Source organism: Zootoca vivipara, chromosome 10, assembly GCF_963506605.1.
Source record: "Zootoca vivipara chromosome 10, rZooViv1.1, whole genome shotgun sequence".
NCBI classification, from domain to species: Eukaryota; Metazoa; Chordata; class Lepidosauria; order Squamata; family Lacertidae; genus Zootoca; species Zootoca vivipara.
Window position 1 is genome coordinate 31,684,619 of NC_083285.1, and position 14,916 is coordinate 31,699,534.

The 14,916-nt window shown below is 42.3% G+C and overlaps 1 protein-coding gene across 2 annotated transcripts in view; it reads left to right on the plus strand.

Annotated features, from left to right (window-relative positions):
• SYT1 (synaptotagmin 1) overlaps positions 1 to 14,916 on the plus strand; it is a 333,238-nt gene that overhangs the window by 257,389 nt on the left and 60,933 nt on the right. For both annotated transcript variants that reach the window (XM_035127518.2, XM_035127522.2), the window contains exon 7: positions 2,085 to 2,252. In XM_035127518.2, the coding sequence (XP_034983409.1) occupies positions 2,085 to 2,252 (168 nt within the window). The remainder of the gene's footprint in view (positions 1 to 2,084; positions 2,253 to 14,916) is intronic.

Here is a 14,916-nt window from a genome sequence, read left to right on the forward strand (position 1 = left end):
CTTGGTTACAGAAATAGTGGCCCTTGCAGCCTGAACTTCTGAAATACACAGAATAATGTACTTCCTGCTAGATCAGGCCAATTACCATCTAGCCCAGCATCCTGTTCTCACAGTGGCCAACCAGGTGCCTGTGGAAAGCCTGCAAGCTGGACATGATCACAACAGCATTCTGTGGTTCCCAGCAACTGGTATCCAGGTGCATAATACCTCTGACATTTGAGGCAGAATACTGCCTTCACGCCTAGTAGCCATTGTCCTTCCTAATTTGTCCAGTTCTAATTTGTCCAGTCCTCTTTTAAAGCTATCCAAGTTGCTTTATACAGCACCTTGGCAGTAAATCCATAAAAAGGTAAAAGTTTATACAGCACAAAGAGTCTTCAGGGAGGCTAATTTAATGTTTTGTTCAGATACTCTTAAAAGAAAATGTAACAACAATGACCCCAAAAGTCACCAGTGAAGTGTGAAGCTTTTCCCACCTCTTTATAATCAAGCATATGGCTTAAAAATAGGGATAAATTAGGACAGCTGTGCATCCCACTTTAGAAGGAACACTTCTCTGTTGGAGGGCTCTTTTATCTAAGTCCAGTTTAAAGATAAAGAAGCATGAGAAGGGGGAATAAGCAGGGGGCCCAGTTAGTACCGGGACAGCAGACTGAGCAGGCATGCAGATCATATAGCCTTCTCCACTACGTTGAGAAGTATTGCATTTCTATTTAATTTATAGTAATTATTTTTGAATATGAATCTATACATATAAATTAGCATAGACAAATTGTATGCAGATATTTATCTTCTTTTGACCTCTTTTTTGGTGATGCATTCAATGGCCCCTTCAGATCAGCATATTAATATAAATGGATTGTGCTAGAGTCGTTGTATAATGTCAGGATACAAGTTAATGTGTGCAGCACTCCCCCTCCCCAACCTTTTGCCTTAATGGATGTGTCTTTTAACCTGAAGATTTCTTCACAACTTTTCAGGAACTAGCACAATGAGAGGAGGGCCAATGAAACACAGGTTCTTTTGAAAAGACATGACAGCTAGACAGTTTTGCAAAGGACCAAGGCAGATTGAAATGCTCAGCCATTTCACTTCGCTTTAATTCCCCTCCCCTTTTAAGAAACTTGAGTAACAGTGTGAGAGAGATTTACAGATACATATGGAAGCATTCCTATATGGAAATATTAATGATAATGATTTTATTAAGAACGGTCAGGTCTCCACCCAAGATCCAACATTTTTTGCTCGGTTTTTCCAGCCAACTAAAGAAGTGATACTTCAGCTGCATCACTTCCCATGAATATGAAAAAAAAACCATGACTAATGATCCTCTTCCTAACCTAAAGCATCTGCCCATAACACATCAGAACAGGTGGGAAATTAGCCAGAACCTGGCCTTCTGCTGCCAACATTTATAGCAATATATCATGCTGTAGGATGAGCTTCAATATCCATTTGATGAAAAGCAGAATCCTGATATGGGGGGCTGTAAAAGAATAAAGCCTCTTTCAGGTTGCTTCCCTATGACCACTTACTTGGGATTAAGCCCTATTGAGCTCAGTGGGACTTGCCTCTCAGTTGGCAAGGAGAGGATTGTGCTGGAAGAAAACTGCCTAGTCTCTAATTTCTCTGTGTCAGACATCGAAAGCCAGTGCTTTTCCATCAGTCTGTAGGCTGCTGTTTTTTGGAAAGTGACAGCATGATTTATTGAGAGAAGCATTCTGCAGTATCGAAAACTCATGTATCTGTGGGGCAAATAATTGGTCTTTAGTTTCACGTTGGAGACGTAACTTTAAGAACTCAGGGCAAATGCTGCAGAGTGATGAGAGAGCTACCACATTGTGCTGTAGAATGCTCTAGTCTGCTATTACAAACCAGTGCATCAGATGACTCTCTGAGAAATTGTGTGTCATATTTCCCCCCCTAGTTCAATATAAAGGGAATGACAGCTGATAAAACAAAGGAATGGATTTGCATTGCAGTGAAAGCATATTTACTGCATAGGCTACAGAACCTGGTATTTTCTCATTCTCTTATTTTGTTTCTGTTTTATTTTTTTGTAAAAAATAAAATAAAAAATACAGGTGCCGTATTCTGAACTGGGAGGAAAAACATTAGTGATGGCGGTATATGACTTTGACCGCTTCTCCAAACATGATATCATTGGGGAGTACAAGGTGGCCATGAACACTGTGGATTTTGGTCATGTGACTGAGGAGTGGCGGGATTTGCAAAGTGCTGAAAAAGAAGAGGTAAGAAAAGCATATCTATTGTTGGCATTTGTTAAACCTCAAAAGAGTAGTATGCATAATCTGTTTTGACTCCTGTTAATCTGAGGGAATAAAGTACCGTAGCTCATAAACACTTAGAAAATATTCTGCCAGAATAAATTAAAACAGGCATCCCCAAACTGCGGCCCTCCAGATGTTTTGGCCTAGAACTCCCATGATCCCTAGCTAACAGAACCAGTGGTCAGTGAAGATGGGAATTGTAGTCCAAAACATCTGGAGGGCCGAAGTTTGGGGATGCCTGAATTAAAACAACAACAATTTTGAGATCTGTTCAGTATCCTTGTTTTATTTATCACCTCACTGCATACTTCTTGCACCTTTGTAACACTAAAACCACACTGTCCTCCACCCTCAGTAACCAAATAATAATGAGGGATAGGGGTAGGTGAGAGAAGAAAGACAGAAGCTTTTTGGAGGATGTTTGGGTAAAAGAAAAGTTTACCGTAGGTCAGAGATGTTCAGGTTTGAGGGAGATTCTGCCATTTTGATTTTTGGAGGATGTTAATTCTGAACACTGATTTGATGTGTCACTACACACTTGTAGGCAGAATCACAAAACCTGAGTGGGGTTGGGGTTGGGTGGCGATGTTTCTATTTTACTTAATATATGTGGGGGTTTGTGTCAGCGTTGCTTGTGCATGTTCTCTGCTGTTCAGTTGTGTTCCTTTGGTGGTGAGAGAGGTTGGGGTTGGCCTAGGGTGTGGCTGTTCATTTGTGGTTGGCTGTGGTGATCTTTGTCTTCATGTGTGAGTGGGGTGGGTGGGTGTTTTGGATCAGGTTAGCCATATTGATTTGCATGCTGTTGGTGGATTTTTGTCATTGTCTTGTTGGGTTGTGTATGTGATAAAGGGGAGCCATACTGGGGTGAAGGCATCTTCTTCTATTTGTCCCCTTGTCAGTTTCAGTTTATTGGTTAATTTTTCTAGTAAGGCTGTTTCCCATACTATTTGGTACCATTGGTCCATGCTTACTCCCGACAGGTCTCTCCAGTGTCTGGTTATGATGTTTCGGGCTGCTGAGAGTAGGTGGGTTATGAGTTCTTTGTGGTGTAAGTGGGCATTGTTGTCTTGGAAGATGTTTAGTAGGGCCAATTCTGGGGTGATTTCTAATACTTGCTTGGTTTAGGGGTTCATAGTTAATGGGGCTTTTGCCTCTCTCTCCAGCCCTCTAGCAACCAAAAAAAGGGCTTGTGCTTTCTCAGGTGGCTGCCAGATGACTGTTGAGTATTAATCCTGCTATGTTGGCCTAGGTTTCGAAGGAAGGATAGACAAAAATCAGCTATTTAATTAGCATTCTATCTGATTCATTTGTGTGAAGAAAATGTTAACCCATGTATTCCCATGCATTTTCCTGATTATTATTTTTTATATTCTTGCAAAAGTCTGATGGAGCAGAGTGGGGGAGAGAAACAGGTTTGTTGTGCAAGAGCACCAAAATTAACTTTAATTGCTCAACTTGAATTTGTGAGTATGTGAGTATGTGATTGAATGCCACCTCAAAATTAGAGAAAGGCTGGAAGCTCCCTCGCATGGAGATTTGTTTGCATCAGAAAATAAAAAGCAGGCATTTCTCCTGCTGGTTCTTATCTCGTCCATTCCTCCCTGCACATAGATGTAACCCTTTCTCTCTCCCAAGCCCTGCATGCTTGCCAGAGGACTTGGAAAAGAGGCAAAGTTTTGTCACTCCTACAGCTGTTTGGAGAAGATTTTCTTAAAAGAAAGCAGCAGAGAGACTCCTGCTTTTTCTTACCTTCTCCATACCACAATACAAACAAGAGAAACCCCTGTTCTCTTCTGAAAACCTTCTGAAAATGCTAGAGGGATGGGGGCTTAGAGAGAAGGGCTGGGTTAAGGACAGCCTGCAGCTTTACGGCAGAGGCCGGATTTGAACCAAGTACTTCCTGACTAGGAGCTCTGCTGCTTAGCTACTATGCTACACGTGGAGCTTCAGCTGAAATCCTTTATGCAGTTACATGGGCTTAAGTTCCGTTTGAACTTAATGAGTTGTGCTTCTGAGCAGACCTGTGTAGGATTGCACTGACAGAAAGCTAATGCTGCAGTATACGTGGTTATTCCTCTTTGTCAAAACCTCTGTTCATTTGACATAATAAAAGCACAGAGCTCTTCATGGTTCCGATTGTTGTGCTGGTCCCGGTCGTGTTCTCTGGTATAGTGTCTTCCCGTGCCAATGAACACCTGTGCATTAAAGTGTAAGTCACATACACTGTAGACTTATGAGTCATAGCTTCATTCCAGCAATGATAAGAACAGGGGAGGGTTTCCACTGCAAATAATAATACTGTAATAATAATCCTGACTGCAGTCAGTGCAGAAGTATAGCTCGGCATCCTCTGCTATGTTTGGAAATCTTTCTTGTTTCAGAAAATGATGTGCCTGTTGGATGATGGAATTCATGCAATAAATGTTTTCCATGATAAATGAAGTAAGCCTTCAATGTTGTTGTTGTTTTTGTTTCTTAGCATCTTTCTGATTATGTGCTTGACGCACTCAAGTGAGCAACCAATAAATGTGGGGAATTGCCATTGTTTAGTGATTAACTGGAAAGTTAGATGAGGTTTGTTTTTCTTTATGCCTGATGAATTCTTTTCTTGAAAGCAAGTGTGCTAGGTTAGAATAATTTAGCATTACTTTTAAAAGAAAACTTTGATTTCGTCTTGCAGTTTAGCAAACCTCTTATCTTATGCAATATTTTGTGATCTTCAGGACTGATGTAAACCTTGACCTGTTGCTGCTATTTTGAGATTATTTCAGTCTGCACACTTCACCTCCAATAATTCAGAGCCTGCAGCAGACCCTATCTCATGCTGAATATGTTCTGCTGGAAACTTCATGCTTGGGGCTCCTTGTGCATCTTTCATAGAATTACAGAGTTGGAAGGGACCCTAAGCATCATCTAGTCCAAACCCCTGTGCAGCAATCTCAACTAGAGAGCATCCATAACAGATGACCATCCAACCTCCGCTTACAAGCCTCCATGGAAGGAGAATCCATCACCTTCCAAGGGAGTCCATTCCACTGTCAAACAGCTCTTACCATCAGAAAGTTCTTCCTGATGTTTATGTGGAATCTCCTTCCTTAGGTGGAATCCATTGATTGAAACAAGCTTGCTCCATATTCCATATGACAATTGAAGATGGCTTTCTTATCTCCTCTCAGCGTCCTCTTTACCAGGCTAAACATACCCAATTCATTCAACCATTCCTCATAAGGCTTGGTTTCAACTTGGTCGCCCTCCTCTGCACATGTTCCAGCTTGTCAATATCCTTCTTAAACTGTGGTGCCCAGGAATGGTCACAGTACTCCATTTGTGGTCTGGCCAAGGCAGAACAGAGCTACAGTGGTACCTCTACTTACAAATTTAATGCATTCCGAATGCACATTCGTAATTCTAAAAAAAATTGTAAGTCGAATCCCATAGGAATGCATTGGGAGAAAAAATTCGTAACCCTATCTAAAAATTTGTAAGTAGAAAAAATCCTATCTAAACTGCATCCAAGATGGCAGACGGAGCTCCGTTCGTAAGTAGAAACATTCGTAAGTAGAGTTATTCGTAACTAGAGGTACCACTGTATTACTTCCCTTGATCTGGACACCATTGTTCTGTTCATACAGCCTAGAACAGCATTAGCTTTTTATTTATTTCTTGCTGTTACATCACACTGTTGACCAGGGCCGTCTTAAGCATACCTGGCGCCCTGGTGCGATCCCTCTGGTGCCCCCCTTTCCCAGAGTTGACCCCCCCCCTGGCGGTGGCGGCGGGAGCTGCGTGGGGCTCGGTGGTGATGTCTTCATCGCCTTGCGCTGCCGCCGCGGCACCGCTGGCCGAGCTGCTGGGTGAGGCGCTAGGGCGCCCGACGGCTCGGTGGTGCCCGTGGCCTCGCTCGTGGGGCTCTACTGCGGCGCCGGCAGCAGCGCAGCCAGAGCCACTGCCGCGGCAGGAGCCAGAGCTGGAGCTGAGCCGGGCGCGCTGCTGGCTGCTAGCCTGGCCGCCTTCTACACATGCTTCCAGCCGGCCCGAGGCAAAGCTGGAGCCGGAGCGGCACCGGAGCAGCGGCAGCGGCAGCAGCGCCTGGAGATCAGCGCTGGCAAGAAGCCATATGGGCCATGCCGACAAGCGCCGGAAGGTGGGCTCTGCAGACGGAACAGGGTCCTAGTGCCCCTGCTCCGCTTGCTTTGCTCCCTGCTCTCCCGTGAGCGGCGCGGCTGGCAGAGGGAAAAGGGAGGCCGCCGCGCAGCTCCCCACTTGCTGGGGCGCCCCTCAGCGCCCCCTGATCGCCCAGGCGCCATGGTGCACTGCGCCACCGGGGGTCTACCTAGAGCCGGCACTGCTGTTGACGCATGTTAAGCTTGTGGTCTACTAGATCCTTTTCACATGCAGTACAGGCAATCCAGGTGCCCCCTCCATCTTATATTTGTGCAGCTGGTTATTTCTGCCTAAATGTAGAACCTTACATTTGTCCCTATTGAAATTCATTTTGTTAGTTTTGGCCCAGTTCTCTAATCTGTTAAGGCCGTATTGAATCCTGTTTCTGTCTTCTGTGTGATTCCATTCCAGTTTGGTGTCATTTGCATCCCATCAATACCTTCATCCAAGTCATTTATAAAGATGCTGAATGACAGTGGGCCCAGAACCATTAGTGAGCACTCTTTGGGTTTGGTCAGTCAGCTAGCCAGAAATCCACCTAATACCGGTAGTTACCTCATCCTGCCCACATTTTACCAGCTTCTCCACAATAATATCATAGGACACACTGCAATGTTATCAGTTAAACAGTCTAGACAAATATTTGTTGCTATGAATTCCACCTTAGGCCAAGTTATTGTAATATAGATGTTTCTCCTATGAGTCTGTGGCTTAGAAATCTTATTTATTTCAGTTACAGGTAGGTAGCCGTGTTGGTCTGAGTCGAAGCAAAATAAAAAAATTCCTTCAGTAGCACCTTAAAGACCAACTAAGTTTATATTTTGGTATGAGCTTTCGTGTGCATGCACACTTCTTCAGATACTGAAGAAGTGTGCATGCACACGAAAGCTCATACCAAAATATAAACTTAGTTGGTCTTTAAGGTGCTACTGAAGGAATTTTTTTATTTATTTCAGCTATGGAAGTTCTGCTGCGATTTTCCCAGTCTGTGCTGAAATGTCTTTGGTTCATGGCTCGCATAGGTAGATGGCAAGTCTTTATTGTAACGCTTCAATATCCTAAGGATACCAAGTAAAACACAGCAAAAATGGAAACAGGGTTTAATTAGGCCAGATGTGCATTGATGGGCACGTGCTTGTCTTGTTAGTGCTCATGGTACCACAACCTGTCCCACTAATTCCAGAAAAAAGCATGATTAAAATAGACTTAAAACCCTAAGCAACTGGATCCCATCCAAAACGGTACAAGTGTAATTATGTTTAATTACTGCCAAGACATTTTTTTTAAAAAACAGACTTATCTTTATTTTAATTGCAGAATGTAACGTTTGTCACAGAAAGCCAAATTTGCAGACAGTCTGTTCAGTAATAATAATACAAATTGTTATGACAAGTTTTCACTTATTTTTTTTTTTAAAAAAAAAACTTTTCGCTGATAGAGAATCATAAGAAAGCTGGCAATTAATGATGGGGAAATTAATCCTTGAAATAGTTTGGTTGTGACCCCTGAGGGTAGAAGCATATTTTAGCTTCCATTAATGATGGTCATGACCACTTGCTTAATCACCTAAACTGACCTTGGTCCATCTTCTCTCTTAAGTCTTTATCTTAACTGCTCTTTACACAGAATTCTGTTGTTGTACATAATAACGCAGAGTTTTAATGAGCGGCTATGGAACAGGAAGAAGCATCTGACAAGCTGTTGCCCTCTTCATTGCACTAACTAAAAATTCAGTCTGTTTCTCAGCCCTCTCTCCTTAAAAGGGTCAGGGATAAAATCAAAGGATGGGGTTTTAATGAGACATAAGAGGCTTCCTTCTGTATCTCGTGACCCAAGCAAATTTAAAAACCAGCTTCATGACTTTTCCCCATTTCCCTACAGAACAGCCGATTAGTAAGTCAATGTTGGTGAAGCACTTTAGAAGATAAGAAGTGCTGTGTAAAGTATTTGTTAGGCTTTGCAAGAGCTTGAAAGAACGTCTCCAGTCTGTAGGATGGCTGGTGAAAATTGTATAGGAGAGGTCACATGAGCTGTAAGTCATGACAACATCGTTCTAACCTTCCTCCATTCAGCCTTGTTAATGTTATACATAATTGCTGTGTGTGTCGCATAGCTTCAGGGAGAGTCAGACTCCCTGAAGCTAGGCAAAGAATTGATGAAAATGGAGCAGGAGAAAGACAGCAGTTCACTAGTGGAGGGCAGATTAAGCAGCAGGCTGGAAAAAGCTTGAATGAGGGAGCTGTGGGAAAGGGACCAAGAAAAAAACAAATTAGGAGAGAACACTGTGATCCAGTCTTATTTAACTTTTTATTTTTCTTATTTATGTATGGGCAGATGATAACCCACCCCAAGAACTTCAGGCGAGGTAATGAAAACTATTTGTTCTGTAGGTAAAGCATCAAACCACAGGAAGGCTACCCCACTTTTGCAAACTAAAGCAATACTCTGGATTGTGGAACTTTGTGTTTGCCTTTTGCATTTCCTACACTAGCACTTGTGCGGTAGTTGGAGCATTCTTTGGCAGTGCCAAAGAATGCTCCAACTACCGCACAATTGCGCTCATTTCACACGCTAGCAAGGTTATGCTTAAAATTCTATAAGGCAGGCTTAGGCAGTATGTGGACCGAGAACTCCCAGAAGTGCAAGCTGGATTTCGAAAGGGCAGAGGAACCAGAGACCAAATAGCAAACATGCGCTGGATTCTGGAGAAAGCTAGAGAGTTCCAGGAAAACGTCTACTTCTGCTTCATCGACTATGCAAAAGCCTTTGACTGTGTCGACCACAGCAAACTATGGCAAGTTCTTAAAGAAATGGGAGTGCCTGATCACCTCATCTGTCTCCTGAGAAATCTCTATGTGGGACAAGAAGCTACAGTTAGAACTGGATATGGAACAACTGATTGGTTCAAAATTGGGAAAGGAGTACGACAAGGTTGTATATTGTCTCCCTGCTTATTTAACTTATATGCAGAATTCATCATGCGAAAGGCTGGACTAGATGAAACCCAAGCCGGAATTAAGATTGCCGGAAGAAATATCAACAACCTCAGATATGCAGATGACACAACCTTGATGGCAGAAAGCGAGGAGGAATTAAAGAACCTTTTAATGAGGGTGAAAGAGGAGAGCGCAAAATATGGTCTGAAGCTCAACATCAAAAAAACCAAGATCATGGCCACTGGTCCCATCACCTCCTGGCAAATAGAAGGGGAAGAAATGGAGGCAGTGAGAGATTTTACTTTCTTGGGCTCCTTGATCACTGCAGATGGTGACAGCAGTCACGAAATTAAAAGACGCCTGCTTCTTGGGAGAAAAGCGATGACAAACCTAGACAGCATCTTAAAAAGCAGAGACATCACCTTGCCGACAAAGGTCCGTATAGTTAAAGCTATGGTTTTCCCAGTAGTGATGTATGGAAGTGAGAGCTGGACCATAAAGAAGGCTGATCGCCAAAGAATTGATGCTTTTGAATTATGGTGCTGGAGGAGACTCTTGAGAGTCCCATGGACTGCAAGAAGATCAAACCTATCCATTCTTAAGGAAATCAGCCCTGAGTGCTCCCTGGAAGGACAGATCGTGAAGCTGAGGCTCCAATACTTTGGCCACCTCATGAGAAGAGAGGAATCTTTGGAAAAGACCCTGATGTTGGGAAAGATTGAGGGCACTAGGAGAAGGGGACGACAGAGGAAAAGATGGTTGGACAGTGTTCTCGAAGCTACGAACATGAGTTTGACCAAACTGCGGGAGGCAGTGGAAGACAGGAGTGCCTGGTGTGCTATGGTCCATGGGGTCATGAAGAGTCGGACACGACTAAACGACTAAACAACACACTAGCACTTGCTTTCACAGCAGGTGTGATAAACCTGTGACTCTCCAGATATTCTTCAACTACAGCTCCCATCATCCTTGGCTATCAATCATGCTTGTTGGGGTGGATGGGGATTTTAGTTCAGCAACATCTGAAGAGCCACAGGTTCTGAAGAGCCACAGGGACACCAAGGGTCATCTAGTCCAACACCCTAAAATGCAAGAATATCAACTAAAGCATCCATGACAGATGGCTATCCAGCCTCTGCTTGAAAGCCTCCAAGTAGAAGGAGAGTCCACCATCGTCCAAGGAAAGACCATTCCACTATTGAACAGCTCTTGCCAGCAGAAACCAAGCCTGTGTTTTAGCGAGTGAAGAGTTAAATCCAACTTTGAACTGTGTGATTACTGACTGATATGTTCTTCTGATATGCTGATGACACAACCTTGATGGCAGAAAGTGAGGAGGAATTAAAGAACCTTTTAATGAGGGTGAAAGAGGAGAGTGCAAAATATGGTCTGAAGCTTAACATAAAAAAAAAAACACTAAGATCATGGCCACTGGTCCCATCACCTCCTGGCAAATAGAAGGGGAAGAAATGGAGGCAGTGAAATGGAGAAGAAATGGAAATGGTTCCATGATCACTGCAGATGGTGACAGCAGTCCCGAAATTCTTGGGAGAAAAGCAATGACAAACCTAGACAGCATCTTAAAAAAGCAGAGACATCACCTTGCCTACAAAGGTCCGTATAGTTAAAGCTATGGCTTTCCCAGTAGTGATGTATGGAAGTGAGAGCTGGAACATAAAGAAGGCTGATCGCCGAAGAATTGATGCTTTTGAATTATGGTGCTGGAGGAGACTCTTGAGAGTCCCATGGACTGCGAGAAGATCAAACCTATCCATTCTGAAGGAAATCAGCCCTGAGTGCTCACTGGAAGGACAGATCGTGAAGCTGAGGCTCCAATACTTTGGCCACCTATGAGAAGAGAAGACTCCCTGGAAAAGACCCTGATGTTGAGAAAGATTGAGGGCACAAGGAGAAGGGGATGACAGAGGATGAGATGATTGGACAGTGGTCTTTTTTAAAAAAAATAATTTTTATTGGATTTTATCAAGAAATACAGAAAAAGAAAAAAGAATACATAACCAATTTGTCCATTCTTATTCCCCCAAATTCTTCACATTTCAAGAACAATTAAGAATAAAAAAGACTGAAAAAGAAAAAACAACAGTAAAAAGAAAAATAGAAATATAATGACACCATTCTAAAGCTTCTAAACTAATCCTTTCTGACTTCCCCATTTCCCCTTCTTGAGTTCTAGTTATTAAAATAATTCTCGCAGTTCCCAGATCTAACATCACATTCTTTTTTCTAAATTTTGACTTCTTCATTGTTTTTAACCATTCTTTTTATACTTTAACTTCTTTGTTGCTGACATCCTCTCTCTCTTGCTATTATCCAACTACTAATCTCTATCCCTTACCCAAAAATGTTTAAACTTAACGTCCAATTTTTTAACCCATTTATTCCCACCCTCACAACAAGTTCCCACCCCCCTTTCCCTGAAGTCAGTGTCTCCAGATGCATCAGCCAGATCCTTAATACAATCCTTAATACATTCCGAGGTCAGACCATGTTATATCAAACAATACCAAATAATCCAAAACTCCCTCAACCCACCCCTAGTCTGTCCCAATCCAACTTTTGCCGAACTCTTGCCCTCCTCTTCAGTAGTCCCATCACTTTATGTCTTTGCTCATTGTTATCCTTTTTCTGCACCCCACCTGTTTGCTTCTTCCCCTCTCTCACCGGGGTATTGGTTTTTCTATTCTCTTTTTTGGGGTGCTTTTGTACTCCCCCCCTACCCTGTTTCACCTCTCTCACCAGTGAAACAGTGTTTTCTCCTAGTTTTCCTCCCTGTTCCACCCCTCCCACCGGTGGAACAGTATTATTCTCACAAATTAAGTCCATTGGTTCAGCATATCGTCCTTCAATGTTGCCTTTCTCCTCTTCTGGGTTTTTTACATGAGACACACCAACACAGTCCTGCTCCTCCGATCTTTTTTCTTCTCCCTTCTCTTGCTTTTTAATTTCAATTAGTTCCTCTGTTTCAAAGTCTGGAACAAATACTTCCACAGTCTCATCTCTCAAGAGACATACATCAAGTTTGGAGATGCTCACTTCCTTTGTCAGTTCCACAATTGTTGTCAATATTAAATCTCATTGTGTGTCTTCCTCTCTGTTCTCCAGAACCTTCTCTCCCAGTCCTCTGCCGGAGTCCTCCTCCATATTTGTTGCAGACAGGCAGTGGAATTGTTATTTTTATCCAATATTGAAGAAAATTCAAAGTTCTAGTCCCACTTGGTCAGAATCTCTCATTTCACTTCTTTTTTTCCACAAAGTCAGTACTGAGCAGCCTTAAAGCAAAACAAATCCTCTTTATCTGTTTACAGCTCTCAGTCTCTCACACTCAGCCAGACACATTCCATTGCATTGTGACGTCACTCAGCAGACTGACTGATCCTTCCTTTGACCCAACTCCAGGTTCACAGGGCTTTTTTCTCATGATAAATCTCAGTCTTTTGCAGAGATGAATTCACAGCTTACTTTTCCCTTTACTCTGCATCAGGAAAAAGTTCTTTTGCAGTATTTCTAAGTTTTCCAAGCTTACCGCGTTATTTAACACTCAGTGGGGGGGGGGCTGATTTCCTTTTTTCTCCACCTCCCAATGCCGAATTCTTATTCCAAATTAATTAATTTCGACTTATTCGTCCAAATCATGACTTTTTTCCAGGAAGAATCCACCGCTTACGGGCAGAAGGCTCGGAGCTTCGCTTCACGGAGGTAACGATGGTGCCCAAAATGGCTCCCGCGACTGCCACTCCGCTGGCTCTCTGCGCCCTCTCGCTCCGAGCGGTAGACCGGAAGTCGATTGGACAGTGTTCTTGAAGCTACCAACATGAGTCTGACCAAACTGTGGGAGGCAGTAGAAGACAGGAGTGCCTGGCATGCTCTGGTCCATGGGGTCACGAAGAGTCAGACACGACTAAATGACTAAACAACAATAAATGTTCTTCTGACACTCATACACCCCTTTGTATTCTCCACCGTGACAAGGAATAAACATTAGCAGAGTTCAAGAACTCATTCTTGCCTATCAAAAACACTTGGGCCAACAAAGGGTTGGGTCTTGGGGGAGAATTTCATGAGCCAGGTAGAGTGGCTGGGAAAGCCACATTTGACTTTTACCATCACAAAGTTCCTCATTATTATTATTTTATTATACTTAAGTGCTGTACAAAAATTAAACAATCACACAGGCCCTCGATTTGTTGCAAACTTTTTTATTTTGAAGTGAATGATCCAGCAAGAAATTTAGTCTTCTGGGCCTTGTGCAGGAGAATTTCTCCCTGGATGATGCCAAAAAGCAATGAAGGGGGAAATATGCATTTCTGAAAAGGTTATAGACAAATAGTTGGGAGGAGCAGCCTGAGAAAAAAGAAAGCTTAGTCATTTTCTTTGCATTCCTCCTGCCAGTTTTTAAATGCCAATTTAGACCATGTCAGATTACCATAGTAACCACTTAGCCTCTTTTCAGATCTTGTTGTATTTTCACTTTAGTTTAACTACTTGCTGAACTGACATTTAAAGCACTTTGTATCGTAGCTATGATAGACAGAACGTATTTATTAAACAAAAAGAAATGAACGTCTTGCACAAAGCACAGTAATGAAAAGGGTAGCAATTGGATTCCCATTGTAAATTGCTTTAACAGCCTTAGACAAGCTGTATGGTGCTAAGGAAATACTTAATAGTGAATACCCCTCAGTGAATTGAGAATGTGCACTTTATAATGAGAAGACAGTTTTTCAGTCATAATTTATCCAAGATGGTTGAGTAATAAAAAAGACACATTGCTTCATAAGAACCTATGAAAGGCTTTGCCAGATCAAATCAAAGTATATCCAGGGTTCTGTTTCCAACATGGGTAGGCAGATGGCTTTGGAAGCTCATAAGAAGAATCTGAAATCAATGGACTATCCTAAGGTTTTCTCCTCTGGTATGTTTAGAGGTTTATATTTAGAAGTTTCTTATATAACCTTTATTAGGTACTCCACCATTAATTGGTCCATTAGCTAAGTTAGTAGTTATTGCCACCCATTGAAGATGTGAGTTTCTCCTTCCAGTCAGCTTTATTTGGGTGATCCCAAGTTTCAATATTATGAGGAAGGCTTGAAAATCTTTATGTACTTTCACTGCATTTTTACAACCTCCTTGCAAATTTTCCCTAAGTTAAACCATTTTTTTTGGTCAATGATGCCCAAATGTTTTAACCTCCAATTTGTAGACTACTTGAAACAATGTATGATTAGTCTGGTAATGAGAATAAAATATTTAGCAGCCCGCTATGAAGACCCTGTGTGTATGTGTGCATGTGTATGTATGAGACAGAACATGCATGTGTACATGCACACATATGCTCATATATACACATCTTTGGAGAGAGAGGGTGCACATATCTGTATCGATTAAGTTCTGGGAAAAGAATGGATGTGTATGGGTAAATATTCAAGTGGAGAGAGACTGTGTATGGGTGAAGATCATGGAAAAGAAAATGTGTGTATGTGTTTTTTTTAGTAGATAGCATGGAA